The 26669-nt window shown below is 37.6% G+C and overlaps 1 protein-coding gene across 1 annotated transcript in view; it reads right to left on the minus strand.

The window, feature by feature from the left end:
* The window catches only part of ctnna2 (catenin (cadherin-associated protein), alpha 2), a 371145-nt gene that overhangs the window by 14298 nt on the left and 330178 nt on the right, over positions 1-26669 (minus strand). The window contains exons 10-12 of the mRNA XM_042759833.1: positions 8926-9018; positions 7422-7578; positions 4654-4854 (exon numbers count right to left, since the gene is read on the minus strand). Of these exons, the coding sequence (XP_042615767.1) occupies positions 4654-4854; positions 7422-7578; positions 8926-9018 (451 nt within the window). The remainder of the gene's footprint in view (positions 1-4653; positions 4855-7421; positions 7579-8925; positions 9019-26669) is intronic.

Genomic DNA, 26669 nt, shown 5'->3' on the forward strand with positions numbered 1-26669 from the left:
ACATCAATTGAGTGCAGCTACAGGGTTGGGAAAGGTCTACTAATGTGACATCGGTTTGATCTGTTTTCATGATGAGCGGTATTTCAGTGCTTACACTTAACAAATGTCTTTGGACCACTTACCCTTGGTGTAACCATTTTGACAAAATACTTATGGCTAAACGTGCATCGTGACGGTGAATGGACTTTTAAGTAAATTTTATTTATGTGAAATGTCAATATAAAATGTTAATATAATTTTAAAGGGCTTCGACAACCTTACTTTGAATCCTAAGCTTTAAACCTTGATGACTCCAGAGTAAATAATAGAGCTGATTATTTAATTTCTCCAACTGGACTGCACAAAACAAGTACGCTTCTTTGTGCTCCACAGCCCACTGATTCACACTCAACCTCTGGACCTGACACTGAATGACCTGCCTGCATACTCGACAAGGAAGGGGGAAAAATCCAAGTCTTGCGTTTCCATGGCAATGTCACTGGTGGAGGGAGACCGTATTGTGATCTAACATCAAGTCACACTCATATCAATGCCCAGGACCACTTGGTGGATGATGAAAAAAAGATGGGCACAGTAAAAAGCCTCGTATTAAACCCTTGAGGAAGCTCCAAAGTGATGCTCTTAAAATATTCAACAAATGTATCAAGGGGGGAAAGGCTCTAGATTTTTAAAAGCCAGGAACTAGGATATTATGAACCAAGAAACACTTCTCCATGGGGAAGGTGGGTCTTATGAGGACACTCCTGTGACAGGAAAATTCTAGAGTGTTGTCTTCAGCCATCTAACCAAATCAAAGCCCAGAGAGCCATTCACAATAATAGTGGATACAGATCTGCAGGAAAAGATTGGTCTTGTGATTTTTCATGATGGTTTTGATTACAGGCATCTGACTTGATAATAACTTTAAAAGGGGACCAGTATAGGATCCTCTCTGACAGCCATTTTTGCCTATTTGCCTTCTTAAATGGGCAAGTTCAGATTTGAATTTCAAATGAACACATACTGTAATATAAGAAATATTAAAGCTGCGGTAAAGGCTCTTTATTTGATTTCCTTTCTTCTTTCTAACCCCATCTTGCTTTAACACATATTTAATTCATTTTAATCCACTTATTGGAGAGGCGTAAAATGAGCTTTGGGGAATTTTGCTGTGACTTTTAAATAGAAATATTTAAATGTTCTTCAAGCCATTAATGAGTAAAGTTGCTGCTAGTGAGGAGCAAATTTAACTCAGACCAGTGAGAAATGATGAAAGGAGCTAATAAAAACCATGTTGGAAGGGATTATTTTCTTTAAGTGTTTAACTCCAGATAAAGCAAGCAGTCAGATCTGTTCTATGAGCCTTCAAATGGTGTTTCTACGAGTGTTTTGAGATACCGCACAATGTTGGGGTGAACTGTATAAAACAACCATAAAATGGGTTTTTCTGTTTGAGAGGCTGAGGTCAGACCAGCCTAATGGCCTCAAAATGAAATACTTGAAAACGCAATGAGACATTCCTAATGCTAATAGGTCTTACAAAACACTGCAAGTAATTCAAAATGGAGAAGGAATTCCTTTGACAAGAATGAGGTCACTTGTACTTTCATGGTTTCATTTACATTTTGGTCCTTAGGCTGTAGAATTAGTTAGCATGGCCCTTTCTTTAGGATCTGTATTTTTTCTTATGTTTTCTTTTTCAGTAACAAACTACTGGACTCAGTGTTGTGGGCAGGCATTGACTAATTCTATTATCCTTGTTGTTTTTGCAAGCACTGCCTCCTGTGTCTAACCAAGCAGACTCTTGGGTCGTGACATGCTGAGGAAAAAGTTTTGTGGGGTCATTTGGCTGGATGAAATCATTGCTTTTTTGGTACCTGAGCAAACATGGCCTTCAACCTGTCAGTGAAACACTATATTTGCCATAAAAATCATGTGTGAGTTTGTGTGTGTGTTAGACGGAGGGCAATGATTAGGTGGCCATATTTCATCTCTGCATGGTCACCCTTTGGCATGATCCCTACTCACTCTGCCATACTCCATGACAGTATTGCTACTGCTGCCTTCTACTTGGCACTATAACATCAACCATATTTCTCATTTTTAATCTACTGGGAGCATGAGCATAACCTTAATGATGAGGTAATTTTTCCCGCATGAAGATTAGTTTGGATCGGGAAGAGGATGGAAAGGATAAAGAGAGAGGGGAAAGTCATCACAGCTTTGCTATTAGACTATTGATTTTCAAGCTCAAGGACATGATTTCAGATTTGTGAGCACTATGTGCTGAAGGTCCTTTAGCGTTGTATCTTTACAGACTTCGGACCAGCTTCACTTCTGTTATTATTACACTGGCTTTGGGGGAAAAACAGGATAAAGTTTGTTATGTTCTAATTAGGCTAAAAGATGTCCATCTGCCAATAAGGAACTAAACCAAAAAGTTGAAGAAATTGATTGGCAATGGAACAGCTAGTCTTTACTAACTTGGTAATTCATAAGAACCTGACATAAACCCGACCTTAAGTTGTAAGTGATTCAAACTGAGTGATTCAAACAGTACCTGCTGTTTTACTCCAATTGCCCACTGGAACACTACACCTGTACATTTTCTCCATTATTCAGCTGATTAAAGCCACTTAGTTGAGTGGCAAATGTCTTAATTAAATGGAAAACATGTTCAGATGCTATTCACTTCTAAAATGATAATTCGCTAAGCCCCCACCCAAATGCTATGTCTGGGCTAAACCTGAAAAAACATTCATTGAAATTTTGCATGCCAAGTTTTGTGCAATAACGAAAGGTCTAGAAGAATCAATGCTGCAATGCTTTATGGTTCAATTCCATTAATGCGGTGGCACCAAGGCTTTCACTTAAATTCACAGGGCATGGGACTAAATTTTTATGGGTGGCCCGCCCTCCCCTGGGCCTAATGAGTAGGTTATATTACTGAGGAATTTAGTGGGTCCCTCTCCTCAAAGGACTTGGAACAACTTCCCCAGTTGCCCCTTTCCCTAACAACAGCTCTGGGTGGCACCAACCCCCCCTCCAAAAAAAAAAGACAGAAACCGAGACAAAGTGAAATCAAATGAAAAGTACCACCTCATCAATGTGAATAGAGACAAGATGAGAGCCAGTCTGGGCATCCAGCTCTTTCACAATTCAATAATCACTTTCAATCGAGCACGTAGATTTTTCTCTTGGATTTGCTGAAGCAACTAGCAGAACAGTTTCTCATTCAAGCTGAGCGAGCATTAACTGTTCAACTTGTGATTTCCGGAAAACAGTGTGCTCTCTTTATATAAAAAATACTAAGGTAGGTGGTTTATTTTCAATTTACTGAAGACGGTAATGGAATTCTAGTGTTTGGTCCTCATTAAGAGGTAGATGAAACAGGGTGAATTAAATTTAATGTTTCATAATTTTCAGTGGATAAATGACATTAAGTACATGACTCGTTTTGCAGCAGTCTAAAACGGATGATGGAATCAACTCTCCAGCTTTCCATGCCCTCCAATATGGATTAATAGAAGAAAGTTCAATTCAAGCTTTGGATGATACGATACACAAAAATGAGGGAATTCACTAGGAATTGCACCAACTGAGAGTGCAATAAGAACAATGCAAATCATGGTAACATAGCAAATGCACCAACACGATTTGATCTGAATGCAGCTCAATATCTGACCTTACAGATCGGACCTGGCTGTAAAGTGATTACTGGCTAAGGTAAAACCACCAGACCACTCATTATCATGTCACTTTGACTTAATGCTATTTTTGACAGAGAAATCTAGATGCTTCATTTAAATATTCTAGTGATATGTGAAGGAACAAAAAATGTTATGAGTGGAAGATGATGAGAAGAACTAGGGGAGATCAATTTGGACACATTATGAATCTATTCATACCTTCAGCTGGTCAGACGTCACAAATATTCATTGTTTTTTTTTTTTTTTTTTTTTTTTTGTCCTTACTGCCAAACTAGATGATAACAAAAATGTTGCAGTATCAACCCTGAAAGCAGGACTGTTATTTTATTCCTCTCATATTCTACTCTTCTAAACAAAGCCAGCTATCAAAAAAGTCTAATATAATGTTTTAGACACAACAAGGGAGACAGGACGAAGCGCCGCCGCCAGAATAATATTTTGAGTGCTAATTTTCCAGCCGCCCTCCATTTGTTGATTCCGAACAATCGTAGAAGTGCATTTAGACGGAACAACTACATCAAAAAGTGTCAGGCGAGATGTTTCTCACACATTAACACCTACAGTAAGACAGAAGCCTTTTTGGTTCCTGTCAGATTTTGTGTCTTGAAAGCACTGAGAAGGCTATGCACAAATCTCTGTAATACTTGGTATATTTTGGCCCTCGGCCTTGTCTGTCAGTGTCTAAATTGTCGCCTCCTGAAAGCTGGCACTAGACTGTCAAAGGTGGAGGGGTTGGGTGAAAACAGATGAAAAATGAATGAGCAAAGGATGAGTGCCAGAGGAGGGAACAGGTGGTATCTCCAGCCTCACCATCTTTTCTCGTCTGTCTACCCCCTTTCTCTTCTAACTTCCTTCTTCCAAGAGCTTCCTGGTCTCCTCTGTCCCCATCACTACCATAAATTCATGCCTTAGTGAGCATGAGACAAGATCAGGACCCAGGTGCATGTGTGATCTTTGTTCTTACCTGTCTCAGAGAGGAGCTTGATGGACTCGAGAACACGCTCAGTGTAGACGCCAGGTTCATAGTTCTCCATCTCAGCATTAATAATGTGTACCACACGAGCGGCTCGGCCCCGGATTGCCCCTGCTGTCCTGTCCAGTGTGTCCACATCCCCCTCCTGCAGGGCGATCACACACTTATTCACATCCTCCAGAATGTGGTTCTCTGCGGAGAGATGAGATAAAACAATGAGGAAACATTCAAGTATTACTAAAATGTGACATTTATTAATGCACTGAAGATTAATTATAACAGAAAGTTTAAAAAGTAGCAAGTTTAAAACATCAAATAAACTTTTTTTTTTTTTTTTTTTTTTTAAACTATCCAACTGTTAAAATATTTAGTTTAACGGTCAATATAATTATATATAACGGTATATATATATAATTGCAGCATATTTTTCAAGAGACTCAAGAAAAACATTGGCTATTCAAATGTTGTGGTATAGCACATCTGCACTATTATAAGAAAAATGTTCAGCCTTTACAATACCATTTCCTTTTCCATGTCAAAGTATCAATGATTCCCCTGCCTTTTTAAAACATTGTGTTCACAACTTTTCTGTGACATAAATTACATTTTTTTTTTTTTTTATATATATATAAAAAATAAATAAATACATAAATAATAATAAAAAAAAATCAATTATATCTGAATTTTACAAAAGCACATGCAGGGCTCAACAATAAGGATAGCCCATGGCCAGTGTGAGAGCATTTCATGCCAGCTGACAAATCTGTCACATGCCATATTGGCCCAGTGCTGCATTGTAAACACGTACTGCACTGACTGATCATGTACTGTACAGGTATATGTATTTTCATGTAAATTAAAACTTTTTTGTCACTAAACTAAAGTTATGTAGTTATATCCTAAACCCTATCTAGAACTATTTTAAAAGGGTCTAACTTCAGTTCTAGATGTAAGGTGTGCCATAAAGGTGAACTAGAGATACAATGTAAATGTCAGCTGTCCAAATATTTTCTTTCTGGGGCATACAATGCCCAGTGAAAATGTTGGCAGGGCAAAATAAAAACAAAAATAATAACAATAATAAGATTAAAAATTACAAAATAATAATAATAATAATAATAATAAAAATAATAATAATAATAATAATAATAATAATAATAATAATAATAATAATAATAATCCTTATTTCTGAGTCCTGACATGTCTTGTTCACAGGTTTGCAGGAGAATATTTCCAAACTGGAATGCACTACACCAGTTTCTGGACAACAGGTGGAGGGCTGCATACCAATATTGCCTCCTACTTCATTTAATACAGCCCACATAGACCTGTCAGATAAACAAAAGATCTGGCCACAACACCCAAGATTCCATTCATTAATTTGCTGTGTATTTAGTATTGACTTTTATTATAGTTTTTGTGCAGGATCCAGACAGGATATACTACACTTCAGCCAGCAAAATATGGCAAAAAAAAGAGAAAGGGATGGAGAGGAGAGCCAGTTTCTGCAGAGGTGGGAGGTGAGACTGAGAAGTTAACAAAGAAAATAACTAAAGAAGAAAGAATTCAATTCATACAGTAATTACAAAATGAAACACTTAAGTTAAACATGATTATCTTGTTCATCAGCAAAAATGGGTGAACTCTCAGAGACAACCTCTTCATATGTATTCACAGCATGCATTATATATACTGCATATAGATGACAGTCAAGGCATTTACGATGTTAAGTTTATTTTTTTCTTTTTTTTATTCATTTCTATATATTAACTATAAAAACCATATGTATCTTTGTGTCCAATGCTCAAATGAAACTACATTGAAACAATAACTGGGACCACATGTATGTCCATTGTAAATTCAATAGTCTTTTTCATGAATGCAAAACAAGACGACTTAATAGCAATACAGTGTGAACACTGTTTCAAAGCAAGGCTACACATGCAAAGGGTCATAAATGTTCATATTTATGTTGAATTATATGGCCATTTACATTCATATTGGATGGACATTCCCATTCAAGATAATGGGATCTTGATGGTGGAGGCAGCTGACATTTTAGAGTGTCCATTATAAAGACGGATAAATAGACATGTCTATATTCTACGACCATACTCAGGGTGGAGAGTTTAGATGTCAAGGGGAGGATGATGGATTTTCATATTTAAAAAAAAAAATCTATGCTTCAAAAGCTCTTAAAGCCTTAAAATGTTTTAATAGAGTATGTATAAAGAAAGGTCGCTTGATTTCCTGTTCACCAGCAGTCAATAAATACTCGATGGAGATCTCACAAAAACAAAATGCACACACACACACACACATCCTTTTTGCATCCTCTTCAAGTAGGCCTAGATCTCATGTGCCGCTGACTTGCATTTCTTTGGTAAAATATAGGTTTATATTTTATTTAATCTAGAAAATAGTTTCTTTGCCGTAAATAATTTTATTTTATGCAAAGCAATATAAAGGAACACCATGTCGCATCAGTCTTTTCACGATGATTAAATGTTTAATGTTTTATTTTTACTTCTAAAATGCATGTTAAATGAGTTTAAATGTTAGAAAATATTGTATACATGCTTAAATGGTGAAATATGTTGTATTAAGAACTGTGTTTAATGAAAATAGTCAATTATCCTGTAATCCTGTGGTTGTGTGGAATACATACATATATATATATATACATATATAGACATAATTATTTTTATTTATTAAATTCTTTTTTTTTTTTTTTTTTGAGCAATCTGTTTCTTTTTTACCTGAAACAGACAAGAAGTCATCAACAGAAGTGATGTCATCAACGGCCTCGGTCAGGATGCGTACTTGCTTCTCCCACTGGTCCTTAAAAACATCCATGTTGTCCTGGGCAACCTTGCTTTGTGGGCGTGCGGCCAAGGTCAGGGCAGCATTGATTACCTGAGAGAAGGAAAATGGTATGATTCTGAACCATAACTAAATCTGAGAAAAACTACAAAAGTAATTGTGCCAGTCATGCTGCTGACAAATGGTATAAACACAAGAGTGAATCAAAGTTTTTTTTTTTTTATTTATTTTTTTTTTTTATCTAACCATGCGCATATTTTCAAATCAAATTATTATGTAGTTGCAAATTTTTGCTTTCCTTATAAAACTATAACCCTCAGAATACCAGCTACGTTTACAACTTTGAGTCATATGATGATTCATAAAATCTTAGATCTAAAAGTCTCTTGTGGATAAAGGTTACTAGAGTCAAATTTGCCTTTGACAAACTCTCGAGTCCTTTACACTGCTGAGAGGAAACAATCTTGAGCAACTCACAGTTACTTCCAGAGTTTTCTAGGGTAGCTACACTTGCAGGGGGTCACATTATTTGAGTCAGAATGTGAGATCTGTTAGAAGGAATTGCTGTGATAATGTACTGAAATTATACTGGAACCTTTAATTCTATTGCAACATCACACATAACCAATTTCCATGGCCATACTTTCTGACACTTATTATGAAGAATTGATAAGTGCACGTTACTCCAAAGAGATTTTTGAATGCCTCAACTTTGCTGAAGTCACCAAGGTTTCTTTTCCTTTTTATTTTTTATTTTTTTGTCATTAGTCTCTTCACTTTGGAGATAACTTTTCACAATTCAATCGATTCTCAATGGATAAAATCATTGCTCTACATTTCTTATAAGACATATATATATATAAAAAATTGACAATGCCATTCACTGCTGACTTTTTGAATAGACCAAACTTTTCTTAAATCCACTTCTACTACACATTACCTCAAATGATTATTACTGTGCATGTTGTTTCTTAAGAAAACGGTGTAACATTAACCAAGCCTTTTTTATGTTTCCAATAGATTTTCCTTTGACTGATTCCTCACATTTTTTTCTGAATGATTTACGAACAGCTTTTCATGTTAACTTTGAATAGGTTAAAAAATATATATATTTTAATAAATATGATAGGTCTGGATATGTGCCTGGCTATGCTCTTCTCCATCATTTGAGGAATAACTGCTGCCATCATCAATAAAAAAAAAATATACACCAGCATCTCTTCTAAAGGAAATTCTGTGCTTTCCGTGGCTGGTAATAGTGCAATGGTAGTTGCGGCAGGCAAATAGTGGAATAAATAGTATTGCAAATAAGGTGCATTATAGTGAATAAGTGGCACAATGTGTTTAGTGAATTACTATTTGTCAGCACCATATAAAACAGCTGCAAGAGGTTATAGAATACTGAATAGTGGATGGATGGCAAAGGTTCAAGCCGTTTACCTGAGGGCACAGGCTATCGATCTGTGTAGCAGCCATGCGCACTAACTTCACACCCTCCTCATTGTTGGAGATGGAACAGGCGAGGTTGGCCACCTGAAAAAGAGTGAGAGAGAGATATTAGGGGGTCATTTGTACATCGAGGTTAAAGTATAAAGTGACCTTGTGGTTCTGGTTGCCAGTTTTCTGTAAATCAAGCAGGTTAAACTAGCATTAGGACAGGTACAAATAAAGCTCCCGAGCAGAGTGCACACATATACAAACACACAGTCCGTTTTGCTGTTAATGTCTGAAGCTATCAGAGCTGTGTGCAATGGATAAGGATTTAATGCTTGGCTTGAGAAGGCAATGTCAGGGCAAAATATGTACAGAGAGTTAGGGCTCATTCAAGTGTTAGATTGGTATTTGTTATTTCCCAGTGTGAAGAACATGATTTGTGGGTCCCTCATCCCCTATGCTCTTCCGGCCCCAAATCATCTTGCCTTGCTCTCTCTTTTACTATTATTTAAAAAATAGCTTCTATTTGAATAATTGACATCACACACACTGTAATTTGAATTTGTACCAGCCAATCTCCTGGACATATTAGAGGCTGCCTCTTCATGTTCTCCTCTGAAGCAACAGAAGGACAGTTGTTCGTTCGTGTGCGCCATAGAGGCTCCCATCCCAAAAACATAATAACCCCAAAAATGTCAGTGGACACGGAGAGGGGTCCTAATTGGAGGTTGCCACATTTCTGTTATTCACTCATAAAGTAGTCATTTTCCATCGGAAATTTCTACCACAAGCACTTTGGTGGAATAAATACGGTTCATTACTGAACTTCACATGCACATGTAAATCATTAGGCCAGTCTACCTAGAAAAACAAAAAAAGACAGAAAAAGTGTATTTAAACTAGCAGATGGCTTCTCTATGTGCAATACCTCCTTGTCTAATTTCTGCCTGCCTGCAACCCTCAGGTTACCCATCATGCAGTGCATCTGGCAACGCTGGATCGCTGCATACAGGTGAATACACGTGTGTGATGAGAGAAGGTCTCTCTCTCGTGTTTGCTCGCTTCCATCATAAGAAAAGCATCTGCGCAAGGAGCGCTGGCCAGATTGGATGCTAAAAACCTGGCTGCCTCCGCCTCCCCTGCTGCCAAAAATGTTGGATCTGACAGAAAACACCGGAATATTGCTCAGAAAGTTTATAATTTGGTGACACGTCAGACCTCGATGAAAGGGGCTAATAGGCGTGTCAGTCCTGTTTTGATAACAATCCAGAATTGGTGTTCCAAGCATCTCGTCCTCTGCTGGTAAATCAGATTACACAGCAGCCACGAGTAAGGATTTTGACGGCGCTAAAGTGACATATGCCTGCTGGCAAATGCAATATGACTGAAGTCGTATCAGCGGGCTTCTCTTCTTTTTTTTTAAAGGTAAATCGAGGCAAATCAAATCTGTGTTAGAAGATTCTTGCTTACAGCCCTTTTCTCCTGTTTACCCCTGACAGCTCTGAATGCTTTGATGGATCGCTCTTGCGTTTAAGTGTGTGTGTGTGTGTGTGTGTGTGTGTGTGTGTGTGTGTGTGTGTGTGTGTGTGTGTGTGTGTGTGTGTGTGTGTGTGTGTGTGTGTGTGTGTGTGTGTTTAGCTGCTCCTAAAAGTGGAAAGACTGAAATGCTTGAGGGTTGCAAATGGTGATGTGTGCATAAGAGAACCCATAAAAAAAAAAAAAGTTCACTGATGCATCAAGATTCTTTCTCAAATGATTCTTGATTGATTCACAAAAACTCATCAAATCATAATTATTAATAATTATTTTTAATGCAGCATAGAGGCAACATGTGTGTTTACAGATCCAATTCGAGAGACACAATGTACCACATGCTTGGAAACTGTGTTTTGGAACTGAATTGTGTCTTTCTGATTCATGTGATGCCTAAAATGCTCACCCTAATATGAGAGAAGAGAGACCCTTTTCCACTGACATGAGTCGTTCTCTCAAAAAGTACTGAAGTATCCATTCAAAAAGTACACCTCTGATCAATATTTACTCCTAACGGGATCATATAAGTACCCTAAAGGCACATATTAGTACCTAAAGTGTATTAATACCAATATTTGTATTAATACCAAAATTACCTTTTTAAAAATACCTCCCCAGGCGCAGCTTTTGTACATTTTATTTTTTTATTTTTCGTCCATACCCATGGTTTCCAACTGCCAGTTCCACCTTGCAATTTAGAGGTGGAGTCAAGCCTAAATGGAATTGGGCACCAGTTCCACCACCTTGTCGTTGGAAAAAGGGGCACGAGACAGCAACACAAAAGACCGGATGGGAAGGTAGGGGGTTGTTTTATACACCAGGATGACAGTGTAAGACTCACAGCGTCTGCAGGAAATGATATCCTGTCATGTAGTTGGGCTGTTGCTTCCCTTGGTCCTCACAAGTCCTTCATGGTCTGAACACACAGTAAAACCAGCAGCAGCTCCTGGACGGCAGCCAGAACTGGCCGATGCTCCAGCACTCAATTCTCAGAGCTGGATCCCAGCCAAGACACAGTGTATGGCCAAAAATACTAATTGCAATTATCTAAAGAACCACTCCTCCTTTGTGAGTCCTTTTTATTTTCTCAAAGAAAAGGCCTCTACTAGGTAGCCAAGGATGTCAAAATTATATTCATGAGTTTTGTGCTAGGTTGAGACAAGAGTGTGTGTGTGCGTGTGCATTGCGTGTTCGATTATTTCAGAGAAAGAGACAGCATCAAATCTGTGTAGTCTCTCTGACTGACCATTATGTGTTGTGTAGTTAGACCTTTATAAAAGAACTATTGATATCTGAGCATTTCATTTGGACAGCCACATCCAGAGTATCAGCCTTACCCTTGAATAGTTTTTTAAATAAATAAATAAAATGATAAATACAATGAAGGAAATACTAAATATTAGATACATAGAAGAATGAAAGGATGAAGGAATGAATGCTCCAAACATGTTTGTTCCTAAACTTAGTAAACTACCCTATATAAGCTATATTTTGGGATATTCAAAAGCAGCATAACATGTACCCATTGGGGAGAAGGCAATACCAGAAAAAGTATCATTACTGTTAATTAAAATCTAAAATTAAAAATCATTTGTATCAATTGAAAAAAAAAATAAAAATTGAACTAAAATATAAATATTAAATGAAAAATTTCTGTTACCTTGGCAACTAATTGAAATAAGTGTAAATTGGTGGTACATTACTAAAATTAAAACTGAAATAAAAGTAAAGTTAAACAGAATGAAAACAAACCTAATAAAATGATAATCCCATGAAAAAAAAAAACAACAACTGAAAATGCATGGTAATTCACAACATTTATAAAAAATAAACAAAGTGATAGAAATATTATTTATAAATGTACTTGTAATTCTTTTGATACAAATATCATAAAAAAAAAAAAAAAATAAAATGGTTCAACCAAACTGATTTCTCCAGTTTTGTGGGTGCAGTGTGTTTTTAATGCATACGAGTGTTGCATTATAGTGGCAAATACTGTTGGAATCAAGTTCAGGTCAAGACATCTGTGCACCACACAACAGGAGCATTAGTATGGCATAAAGAGTTACTTGATATGTAGAACATTTCAAATCAGTCTTTATGAGGTTCCATTAAGGTTTCAACATTCAGTACGAAGGCAGATGACTAGCTCATGGAACAGAATCACTGCCTCCTCTCTTTGTGGACATTAAATCATTATTTCAGACACCTCAGCACTTCTTGCTGGAACCATTCCTGTCAAAATTTAGGTATAGTTTATTGCCTTTTTTGTCTGGAAAGGCAAATATTGAGTGAGTGCATCTCGTCTGCAGGCTGCAGTGCTCACGGATAGAATCTAAGAGAATGAGTCAGTTAAGAGTGGGGCACAAGAAGGTGTTAGCCTGAGTACTTCCCCCATTCCCCAACCGTACCCCGGTCAGAGTACATATAAATCAGCCTGTCAGCATGCATGGAGCAGAATGGCCCACTGTGTGTGGGGGGAACAAACATAGGTCACTAAGCATGACTGTACGAGAGCTAGCAACAAACCTCAACAGCTAAGTCCCAGATGTTTGAAACCTGATGACCCCTGACGTGTCTACAGGGAAAGTTGGAAAGGCCCACACAAGTTTACACACTGATTTAAATGCAAAGTTACAGGAAAAACACAAAAGTACTGGACTTGTCGAGTTGTGACTCTGAGTTTAGCATACATGCTAAGTCGCACACATTTTGCAGCGGAGTTTGTGCAGATGATACGAGTTTGAGTGAGTAAATTTCTCCTTTCCCCCTCCATCATTCCCTTTGCTCTCAATGCTTGGTGAGTATTAAGGTGCAGTCACAATTACCTTTTCACAGGTGAAGTTTCTATAGGAATCTAAACGGATGGGAATTTCGCATGAGGCTGAAAGATTTCCATACATAGTTTTCACATTGTGTTCAGTTGGTCATACAAATTTGTCACACTGACCAACAAAAAGCTTCTTGGTTTGGTGACTTTTGTGCATTGTGCTTCAAACAGTCCACTGCTATGTTATTAGCAATAGACAAAGCACCTTAATTTACCTTATGCGACCACACCTTTATGGCAATCATTCAGTTTTAAAGTACACTCTTAAAAATAAAGGTTCCGAAAGGGGGTTTGCACAGCAATTCCGTAGAAGAATCATTTTGGGTTCCCAAAAGAACCTTTCAGTAAACAGTTAAATTTACATTTTAATAATCTAAAGAACCTCTTTCCACTGTAAAGAACCTTTTGTGCAATAGAAATGATGTTAAAGGTTCTTCACAGAACTATAGATTCCATAATATAACCTTTTTTGTACTATGTGTACAGTGGACTATGGTTTTACCTTCTGATACCATGGCAGTACCACGGTGCCGCAACAGGGATCAGAGCTCTAAACAGATATTCCTAATTTAGATCACCTTTTTATCATGAAAGCACTATAACAGTTTTCCGATGGTCATAATAATACAAAAAGAAAGGTTCAACAATAAGCCTGTAGTCACTGGATTGTACATTCAAAAGTAACGGATGGAATGTGGCTGAGAGATGTCGTAATTACACAGCACATCTTCTCATTTGACATCTCGAGGAAGTGAATTAGCCTTTCTGCCTTATTACACTGACACTTCTGCCCAATGTGAAAGAGTGTAATAGAGTCAAAGCTGGTGGGCCTGTGTCAGATGTAGAAACCTGGCTCCCTCAATGGAGCTACATTATTAGAATATACCTGTCCTTAGCCAGTATGCTACACTAAACGCCTCCAGCTAGCACACTCAACTGGGTCACAGGGCTGCAGTCTGGAGCAGGTCGGCCATCAGCCAAGAGGCTTTTTCCCCCTCAGGTTCTTCTCTTCTTCCACTCTTCGCTCTGTCAGGTTTTCTTTTTGAGAACCTGAAAAGTCCCCATTAGAGCCAGAAGGCTCCAAACTACCTCAGTGAAATGTTAACTGTCACCAAAGTTGCGCTAAGAGGCCTGAATTTGATATATGGGGTTGTCATAAATAGACATCATGTGGAGATAATGAGAACTGGCATGAAGGTCAATATGAAAAACTGTCCCAGCCCCTTTAGAGGTTTGGCCTTGGTTAAAATGAAGGGTTCAGTGTATGCATGGGTACATTTCAGCAAAGTGTAAGTTAATGGCTTCTGAGGAGCCATTTAAAGCAAGTCTAAGATTTAAAAAGAGAATCTTGAAAAATCACCATTAACAGTCTAGGACAAACCTTGATCTCTCTCCTTAAATACAACATTAAATAAATATTATGCTCTTAAATGCTGTTCCTGGTCTATTTCAACTGTTATTAGTAGAAATACCACTGGTACTTTAGTCATTTTTATGAACGTTATCGTTGATGTTAGCATTGCTGCAGTTATTGTTGGTTGCATCATTCTCATAAACAGGGACTTCCCTGTTGAAAATACTATTTCTAAGGATGTCATCATTATGTTATTTGATATTATCACCGTATGTTTACATTTTTTATGTATTACCTACTGTATGATAACACTGCATAGTACCTGCCTTAAAACACTGAACTTTTTGTAAGTGTTATCAAAAAATTATATCAAACTAGTTTTTTTCTTCTTCTTCTTCTTCTTTTTTTCTCTCTATAATCAACATATAAACTGTAGTAAATGTGCAATCTGTAACACTGAAAATACAAGCACTATTTTGGACAAAAACATGAAAATGTGTTATGTTAGTCCTAATGTATTGGAAAATAGCTAGAATACATTTCTGCCCATTAACAGAATAACACCTGGCTGTTCTTTCAGCGCTCTCTCTGCTGATGCTAGCTGGAAATGCTAAAAAACCAACTTCACTAGGAAATACAGCAGTTAGTGATAAGCTTCTTTAATTTAAACCTTGGGCACTGTAACAACTATCAAAAATGCCTTCAACCACCTAGAAGTACAAGGAGGAGCGCACACACACATCATCCCAGGTTGAGTCTTATTTGTCTCCAGAGTCTGTAATCGTAATCATGCGAGTCACAGGCCTTGCTTAAGAAGTCAGTGAGCGTCCACACCACTTTCCTCGACTAAGTCACTGTGCCAAGGAGCTTATTGTCTGGGAAAACCTGCAGTTTGGAGTGTGGCATAATTAAGTGCCTCACAATCAGTCAGTTGATAAACAAAGCCTGAATTGAGGCAAATAAAGGAGAGCCAACCAAATGAAAAGAGAAAGCCCATCGAAAGCAATGTTGATTACTTTTCTTCTTATTTCAGGAAAGGAGCAATGCCTGCCATTGTTATCATTGTTATCTTAAAAAGTGAACGACATTTGCCATCGGTAAGACCAACCACTGACACTAACAAAAATGATAATAAAACTAATTTAAACTTAAAGGGATAAATAATCCAAAAATAAAATATTCTGTCATCCCTTACTCTCCCTCATGTCGTTCCAAATCTATTTTAGTTATATTATACGTTTCATCTTCTTCTTGGAGGCTGTTTTTGTCCATACAGTGAAAGTCAAAACAACTTTTTGCCCATTGACTTTCAGCACTCAGCATCTGTTCCTTCATTATACAAATTTTCTTGTTAAGCATTTCATACACCATGCAAACTCAGCAAATCCTTCTTACTTCTTGCAGGGACATCTATTGACTATAAAGTAACCCCCTCGTGTCTTTTTCATTTGTTTCCTACTGCATTTGCATTTAGTTCTGTTGTGTCAGGACTGATTTGGGCTAGATTAGATATTGATTGCTATTCTTGTGATTGCAGCCAGTGTGTTTTTATATCAGATTCTTTTAGTTTATTCATTCATTCTTTCTTTTTCTTTTTTTTTAATTTGAAACATTTAGTGGGTAATAAGAAAACATTTTATACATAGGACATTTAAATATCTGCTGGAGGTGAGAGGAATTTTATATCAAAGTATATGTGTACTGTACATACACTAGTTTTTGGTGAGTACATTTCTTATGATCCAAATACTCAACATAGCTATATTTAGCCTCTTTCACATCCGAATCTAAAGAAAATATCACAAGTGCGCAGCCACCCAAGAAAACATCAAACAATTTCAGAAGACTATTTTAAGGGGTTCATATGAGCCACATTTCATCGAGAAGAACCAGCACTGTGAAATTTAATTTAGTTGCAATGCTGTGTGATTTTCGGCTTTATTAATGAGTTTAACAACTGACAAGCGACCGCTAGGAATAAAAAGTCGAGGCCCAAAGCACAGCTCGGATTGGCATATAAACTCTAATAAACTCTAAATTATTTTGATGAATTCTAAATATGATTTATTTGCCGGGGCATGGAGAGCTTCTGTGTGGGTACCGGCAGTTATGGTGGAGATGGGTGCTTGGAGAGTAATTTCCAGCATATAAAAATTTACTGACTTCAGTGTGGGACATGGGAAGGTAATTGAAAGCAATATAAACAATCCATAAAGCTGAGTGGACATGCTTGACTTTGTACAAGTGGAGAGGCAAGGGGAAGGGTGGCGACTTTAATCACCCAGGGCAATGGCGGAGATGCTGTCCAATCGGACGATGCTGATGTATTCAGGGGTGGAGAACTGAGAAGGACGGATGCCCGAGAGGGTGATAGAGCGGTATGGGCCAGGTGGTTCATTGCCACCCAGCTGCGGTGGCACTCAGAGATGCCCTACTGAAGTCCCAGCTAAATCATTAACAAAAAGATCATTGCTCAGTGTGAAAAGTGACTTCCAGTTCAGCTCAAGGCTGTGTGGGCTGCTCTGCATCAAATCAGGGGTCAGCTCTCAAAGACTTGTGCGCCTACGGAGAACATTTGGATTGATTGATGTTACTCTCACATCTTGCACTCGGATCCCGGCATGCCTTTAAATTGGAGTAGAGAATAGGTCTTCAACATAAAAAGCTTAAGAAACTTGGAAGGCACTGTGTGACTCCCCAACTTCCCAAAGTATAAGCGGGCAGCTTTCAGCTTTCACTGAACTATCGATCTATCCTTGTGAGGGTGCAAGCCAAGCAGTTGTGCTTGGCAGCGAAGCCCAATTATGAAAATGGAGCCAAGCTTGTTCTTTGTAATTTCTCTGTATATTTAAGAATACTCCAGGGCCACCATTTAAAACCGTTTGGAGATAAACAATGCATTTAAAAGTGTTTGGCTGGAGAGAACGCTTGCTGACTGCAAAACAGAGCAGAGATTGTGGGAGACGGAGAGATAGAGAGACCCCTTTGCACTCGGCATTAACATGCGATTTCAGTGATCAGATCACAATTGGATAGCATTTCACCATATTAAAATCCAGAAGTAAATGCAGACAAGATACATTATGATTGGATTACTGAATTACTTACATTTGCAAGTGGTCAGGGACAAATTCTGACCAATACCTATTGCACTATAAATCATCATTATCTTTCACTTTGATGGACTGTTTCTGGAATCTATGTATTTACACATACAAAAAAACAAGGACTATATTAACAGTTTTTTTTTTTTTTTTTTTTTTCATATTGTGAAATCAGAATATACAGAAAGAGTCAACAACCCACAATAGGGCACTTGGTAAGACTAAAGTAGAATTTCTTGAGATGTCATTGTTAAATAAATTTAAATAATATATATATATATATATATATATATATATATATATATATATATATATATATATATATATACTGTTCAAAAAAAATAAAGGAACACTTTGAAAACACATCAGATCTCAATGGTATTATGCGGGATATCTATACTGATATGGAATGGGTAATTTGTTAGGAATGAAAAGATGCCACATTGTTTAATGAAAATGAAAATTATCAACCTACAGATGGCTGAATTCAAAGACACTCAAAATTAAAGTGAGAAAAAGATGCAGCAGGCTAGTCCATTAAGCTGAAATTTCATTGCAGCAACTCAAAATGGTACTCAGTAGTTTTTATGGCCCACACGTGCTTGTATGCATGCCTGACAACGTCAGGGCACGCTTCTAATGAGACGAAGGATGGTGTCCTGGGGTATTCCCTCCCAGATCTGGACCAGGGCATCACTGAGCTCCTGGACAGTCTGAGGTGCAACCTGGCGATGTCAGATGGACCGAAATATAATGTCCCAGAGGTGTTCTATTGGATTTAGGTCAGGCGAGCATGGGGGACATTCAGTGGTATCAATTCCTTCCTGGAACTGACTGCATACTCTCGCCACATGAGGCCGGGCATTGTCGTGCACCAGGAGGAACAAGGACCCAATGAACCAGCGTAGGGTCTGATAACGGGTCCAAGGATTCCACCCCGATATCTAATGGCAGTAAGTGTGCCATAGTCTAGCCTGTAGAGGTCTCTGTGTTCCTCCATGGATATGCCTTCCCAGACTATCACTGACCCACCACCAAAACGGTCATGCTAAACAATGTTACAGGCAGCATAACATTCTCCACCGCTTTTCCAGACCCTTTTACATCTGTCACACGTGCTCAGGGTGAACCTGCTCTCATCTGTGAAAAGCACAGAGCGCCAGAGGCGGACCTGCCAATTCAGGTGTTCAATGGCAAATGCCAATCAAGCTACACGGTGCCAGGCAGTGAGCACAGAGCCCACCAGAGGATGTCAGGCCCTCAGGCCACCCTCATGAAGTCTGTTTCTGATTGTTTTCTCAGAGGCATTCACACCAGTGGCCTGCTGGAGGTCATTTTGTAGGGCTCTGGCAGTGGTCATCCTGTTCCTCCTTGCACACAAAGGAGCAGATACAGGTCCTGTTGATGGGTTAAGGACCTTCTATGCCCTGTCCAGCTCTCCTAGAGTAACTGCCTGTCTCCTGGAATCTCCTACATGCTCTTGAGACTGTGCTGGGAGACACAGCAAACCTTCTGGCAATGGCACATATTGATGTGCCATCCTGGAGAAGTCCAACTACCAGTACAAACACTGAACCTTCCAAAAATCACCTCATGCTACCAGTAGTGACACTGACCCAAGCCAAATGCAAAACTAGTGAAAAACAATCAGAAAAGATGAGTAGGGAAAAAAATGTCAGTGGCCTCCACCTGTAAAACCATTCCTGTTTTGGGGGTTTTCTAATGGTTGGCCCATCTAGTGCACCTGTTGTTTTTTTTATATCTTATTAACACCAAAGCAGCTGAAATGAATTTACCACCCCCTCTGCTACGTAACTGACCAGATCAAAATCCCAGAAGTTTATTTTACTTGATGCTATACTCTGATTAAAAAGTGTTCCTTTAATTTTTTTGAGTAGTGTGTGTGTGTATATATATATGTATATATATATATATATATATACATATATATATATATATATATATATATATATATATATATATATATATATATATATATATATATTCACAATTTATTTTATTTTTAATTTATTTATTTAACAATGACATTACAAGAACTTCTATGGCAAAAGCTCTTTTATGCCTGTGGGTTTATGTGGGTTCTTGGCTTTTTCTTTATATTCTTCTCTCGTAATGTGAAAAACACAACAGGCACATCTTGCAATCTGGTCACCCCATGTAATGAACAACATCCAATGAATTATTACCCTGGAAACTGCTTGGAATCTTTTGTTTTTCTTCCCAAATCCTCACTCACATTTCTTTCCTGGTCTGTTTTCACAGGGGCACTTTAAAATGTCATTCTCTAACCCAATCTTCACTTCTAATCTATATTTTCATCCTTTACTGTGGGCATGTTTCTAAAGTAGAAAAACACAATATACCAGGTACTAGCAAAAAGCATGTTTTGAATTATCCGCTAATATATATATATATATATATATATATATATATATATACACACATATATAGTCACATCAGACAACACGTCAGAATGTATAAGTATAAATGCAATCCAGCCAAAAGTATCCAGACACTATCCAGATACAAAACGCATGTTAATGCCAGGAGTAAAGGGGGTCAGAGATAACCTTCTGATAGACTGCATTTCAGATCCAAGCAAGTGAAAGCTCTCGGATGAGGATTTGAGGGGTGGGTGTGCTGAAGCAGAAAGAGAAAGATATCTTGCAGGGTTTTTTTTCTTGGGTAAACTGTGGCAGTTGCAGGTTTTGGATAGCTCTTCTTTTCTACCTGAGTGTGAAAAATGAGCAAAGCTCAAGACTGAGACGGTGCCAATCAGCTGCTGGCTGTCTCTCAACAGCTCTGTCTGGATGAGCTGCAAAGAGGCCTGTATGAGTGTGTGTTTGTGTGTTGCCAGTGTGAAGAAAGGCAATTACTGATCTCCTCACCTGTAGTAGACTTGGGAGGCTCGCGTTCTTCACATACTGTTCCAGCATTCCCAATAAAGCACATCCTCCTTTAGCTTTGCTACAACATTCCATATTCAAAAGCTAACATTAATGGTCCACACCACTGCAATTATTAAAGTCATTCCTATAATAACTTAAATAATTTTGTGAGAATAATCAGACAGACTAGGACCAAGGTCACTCACTCTCTCTCACACACACACACACACACACACACACACACACACACACACACACACACACACACACACACACACACACACACACACACACACACACAGACACACACGCACGCACACAGCTGGACCAGTATTTGCCTGTCTGACGACTTTATACAGAGCTGCAGGATAACCTTAATGTATCGATCATTTCAAGACTCCTACAGCCAATTTGAGTCTGCTACTCCTCTGAGTCTCCTTTGTTCATGTTTTTGATCTACAGCTGCACGCTCAGTCATACTAGATACCATGCCTTTAGTTGATTAATGGACATGGATGATCATTTGTACCAGGGGAGCATGTTACTTTATTTCCTCAATGCTTTCTGGAGAGCTAATTCATAAGATAGCTGCATGGCTCCCCAATGAGTTTCCAGTTTTGATTTAAAATCTGCATCAAGACCCCAATCAAAGGGGTTTATGGAGCAGACAAGTTACAGTAACAAGAAAGGTCTCTTTTTCCCTTTACTATCTCTCAGTGCAATACAAACAAGGTATCAGTATATCAACGTACATTTAACATAACTGGATTGTTTTATTGAGCTCACAGTGCTTTTGTGTCTTTTCTACTTATTTAATTTCTTTGAAAATGGTCAATGCTTTCAGACCATAAGAGTAGGTTTTAAGAAGCACATTAAGGCAAAGTGTTTTAAATCAGAGCAGATTGTCCAGATTGTGTTCGGAAATTGCTAATGTTACACGTCAACGGATGTACTTACATTCACACGTTGTCCATTAGGTGGTGTGAACAAGGGGGTGGGTGTGAGAAAATGAAAGGCCAGGGAGTGAGCGTAAGAGAAAGAGACTGAAAGCATGAAATTACATGCTGGGCAGTTACCATGGATCTAAAAAGCTGTTTTTTTTTTTTTTTTTTTTTTTGAATGGTATTAAATATAATGACATTAATTAGGAAATTCTGACATTCATTTTTGCATAGCCTTTTTTTTTTTTCTGGGTGTTAGCTCTATTCCAATACCTGCAGTGCTGCATACATCGGTTGTGAGTGACCGATTAAGCACCCTCCACACACACACACACACACACACACACACACACACACACACACACACACACACACACACACACACACACACACACACACACACACACACACACACACACACACACACAAAGTGTTCTGCATGGAAGACTCAGCTCACATTTGATTTCAATAGAGTTTGATGTTAGCGTGTTGCTAAGCTACATGTACAGCACACAGAGACATTAGGTAAAATAATCTTTTTTTTTTATTATTTTTTATTACACTGAAGTACTTTTATAGACATTCTTCTCTCATCTTATCCAATTTTATTAACTCTTACAATTTTATTAACTCCCCCACCACTGAGGATTTAATGTCATTGTAGGACTCCATATAGGATATGCAATATATGTATATATGTATATGCACTGCTTAAGTTAAGAATTTTGCTAAAATCTTAGGCTTAGCACCAGTGGTTTAGTAGTGCCTGAAGAAGTGGGTAAACTCTTAATTTATGCCCCCAATATTTTTTTTTTTTTTTTTTTTTTTTTTTTTTTAAGCAGCTCAGCAAAGGATGAACACCCTGTGTTGTAAACAGTGACATGTAAAACTAGTCTTGCATATTTAGTTCACCCCAAAATGGGCCAGTAGTATTTGCACTGCCAATTAACTCCTGTAAGGAGTAAGGATCAGTATGAAATTAATATTAACCACAGAAGAGGTGCAGATTTTGCAATAATAATTAAAAAAATATAAATTAATAAATACATAAAAATAAAAAAGAATGCAACAATTTGGTTAGAACCACTAGTAAATTACATGCTATTTGATTTAGTTGTCTGTTTAGAATTGTGGGGCAATCACAAAAAAAAAAAAAAAAAAAAAAATAGATTTTCAATTAATTAAGGATTGTACAGCTCTACTCCTGTGTGACTGACTATTTCTCCAGTGACATACAGTGACGGGCCAAATAGTAATTTCGAGCCATGACACGGGGGCGTAGCCATCACTTCAAAAGTGAGGGGGACAGGAATGTCAAATATAATAATACATTTGTGTGTTTAATTGGTTTAGACTAATAGGTTTTATTATTGTTGTTGTTGTTGTTATTAATTTCGTATCTCTTACTTTTAATTGGCTGATAAATCAAATACACTATTGGACAATAACCAATAATTTGTATTCTGTAATATTTTTTCCTAATGGCATTTATGATTTGTTTATATACTACAAACATAATACACCCCCCCCCCCCACACACACACACATTTTTATTACAGAATAAGGCAGAATATATTTAATAGTTTCTATAGGCAATTGTAATAAATGCCATGTCAGTTAGCACTGCATTATTCAGATGTTTTTTATTACCTGGAGATGACTTGAAAACACACATATACCATATACTGTCGCAATTGTATTTTTGGCATTTTATGAATAAATTCCTCTATGCACATCAATTAAGACACGTGGCTTTGCACTATGGGACGGCATAACCCAACTAACCATTGGACTGATCTTGTTGCACAGCATCTGAAATGTTGTTACAGTCATTCATAAATGCCCGAGCAATGTCTGTAATCAAAATATTTCTCTATAATTGTCTCCCATAACTGTCTTACACGACTGCGTTCCCAAACAGCAGAATCCACCTCCAAAAGCAATGACCGCATTTATTGTGTTTCGTCTGCTCGCTTGCTCTTTTATTTGCAAATGTTTTATGCAATATTCCAATTTTGTTCCTAAGTTAGATTCTTAGAAATACTTAGTGATAATAAAAAATCTCATCTTTTGCACTTCTTCCCCTACATATCAGTACAGTTTCCCATTACTAAGTTGAACATTTTGGTATGTGTAGTGCCTACCACCTTTCTTTTCTTAATATTATAGAATATGTCTCCTTCCTTTACTGATTTCATCCTGTAGATGAAATTTGTGGTTCCTTATTGCACATAATTTATATACAGTCTCAGAACACGTAAAAATCCAGATGACTGAAAAATAATAAGCTGATTCGCAATATGTGTAGCTTTTTGTCCAGATGGTAAGACTCATAAATTCCTTTACATATATATATATGTACATACACACACACACACACACACACAAAGTACACTCATCTTTCTTTGTTCAGATTCATAGGTATTCTTACTTCAGAAGCCCATCTATCAGCTGTGGATTACATAGTATAAATTCAGCATGCTCTACCATTACTTCTTATTTTCAATAGCAGCTTCCTTCTTTCTTTTATATGGCAAAAAAATGTACATAAGTTCCTTCATACATATAATGGGATTTCAAATTGAAGTGCCTACCTGGACAAACCCTAGTAATGAAGACATTTTTACAGTATGTAGCCTAAAGTGATAGACCTGAGAAAAATTGTAATGTGTTCACCTCTGCAAAGTAAATTAATGGGGGTTTTGGCCTAAAGCGGAGACCATTTCTTTACCACTAGAGTGAAATTTTAGTCATTGTTTTCAAACATTTTTCAAATATTTCCTGTCAGATCTGGTAAAATGCATACCTTTTTTTAAGCTGTTTTTCAGGTGCAGTGTGTGGAATGCAAATGCAAACATGGTCATAAATGCGGCCCTGTGTATTACATGAAGTGCTTTGCATCACCTCTTCATTAAAATTGACTTTTTATGACTCATTTGTCATTTAGGCATCCAACAAGCAAGATTCTCACTGAAATGATTACAAAACATATTTAACCTCTCACCCTATTTAGCAAGCTAAAATCTGTGACTGCCTGTTCCTGTCAGCACTTTTAGACACACTTATATGATAAGAATGTGAGAAAAAAAAAAAACCTTCCGCTTTGTAATATCTCCATGTAATATCCATAAAGTTATTTGTACTGCATCAGTAAGTAGAGTGGAAACAGGCCGTAAATATGTCCTGTGACCATAAATAGCTATTTTCATTTATTCTAATAGACCAAGCGCCTAAAAGAAAAAGAAAATGGAATTAAAGTTGTTTATGCTAACATTCAGCAATGTTTTATTCATCATGATTCATTACTGCTTTGATTTAGCTTTTTGTGGGCAGAAAACAAGAGAATGCCATTATGATGAAGAACGTAATTGATCTTATTTCAGTAGAACCACAAGCCTTTGAACCTTAATAGTCCATGATGCTGGTATCTCTTAGTAGGACACATTCTCCATCTTTTTGATGTCTCTCTCTCAGACATGAGCACACATGCAAATGTGCGCACTGCATTTAAGATGACATCTCCATATAGCTTCATAATGTTGCAGTTTTTGTGCAAGGTAAGGGAGCCTCGGAAAATGAAGAAAACCATCTGCTTCTCTCAGCTCCAGAGGAAAAAGATGCTGAAGCAACCGCACGGGGAGCGGTATAACTAAACAAATGAAGTGATTAGAACACCAGCAGAGGACAGAGGACACAAAGCCTACAGTTATTATTCAGAGAAACACACTAAAATAAACAGAGATGATTCCTAGAAGAAAAAAAAAAAAGAAAAAAACACATGCAACACACTTTAATACACTACTGGTGACTGACAAGGAGCAAAAAGTGACACACCAATAGTAAATGAAGGGCAAAGGTAGAGTCTGCCATATGATGAGTTGCACCCAACAGAAGTGAAGCTCCATTTCCACACAGGCTGCATTCTCTAAAGGTTAACACAGTCTGGGAAACCTTCACTCTTCCATCTAACCCTCAGCTCCACTGTGCTTCTCTGCCACACCAATGAAGACCTCTACATGATTGGGAAGTGTTGAAGAAAAAATAAAACATGCCGAACATGTCTATTACTAGAAAACATAATCATTACTGGATCTTTAAAGTGTCAGTGGTAACCATACTGGTCCATTTATGCAAGCACAGCATATATTTAAATAGTAAAAGTCTCTTATGCTCACCAAGGCTGCACTTATTTGATCAAAACTACAGTAATAATTGTGAAATTTAAATTTGTTTACAATTGCTCTTTTATGTTTTAATATATTTCAAAATATCATCACCTGTGATGGCAAAGCTGAATTTTCCGAAACCATTACTCCCATGTTCAGTGTTGGATTATTAGAAATCATTCTAAAATGCTGATTTGGTGCTCAGTAAGCATATGTACTCTATATACACACACACAAACACATGGACACAAATTGGCTGTTTTATCGGCTTATAATTTGTCTAACTTGATTTGGAGGTCTTGAATCTGAAAAAGTCCATTCTTATATAAAAGTTGTTGAATCTTTAAATGTCAGAAGTGGAAAAGAAAGCGGCTACAAACTTCCCCAACAGTAACTGGATGCAGACTGTCTAAGATGGCAGAATAAAGATGGCAGTCTGGGTAATTGGCAACGCGCAGCAATGCACATCGTATTAGGATTATTCTCCATGGAAACGTATCCCCCTCCCACCCCCCAAATTCTGTCTCCTGACCATTTACAACTTTATTTCTTTGTTTTTTTATTATTTTGCTGCATTCATTTCTGCTTCATTTTATCAGTAGTGCAACACCTAGTGCAGAGTATGTGAGAAAGAGAAATGCATAAGTATAAAATAATAAAGAAATTGCAGAGAGAGGATGCAAACTGCCAGAAGCAACCATCAAGAGACTCTGAGCCATATGTGTCCCAGTAGAATACTCTGCAAGACAGCAGGAATGTCGTTTCTCTGCCATTCCCCCACCTTTCCTCCATCATTAGTTTAATAACCATCTGATAAGCAGCACAGACTCAAGCCGGCCTCTTTACTTCCCTGATGGTCATAGATCTCAGAACCTGGCTGAGTTATGCCACTCTTGAGCCACTACTGAAACAA

This window comes from Cyprinus carpio, chromosome A1, assembly GCF_018340385.1.
Source record: "Cyprinus carpio isolate SPL01 chromosome A1, ASM1834038v1, whole genome shotgun sequence".
Taxonomy (NCBI): domain Eukaryota; kingdom Metazoa; phylum Chordata; class Actinopteri; order Cypriniformes; family Cyprinidae; genus Cyprinus; species Cyprinus carpio.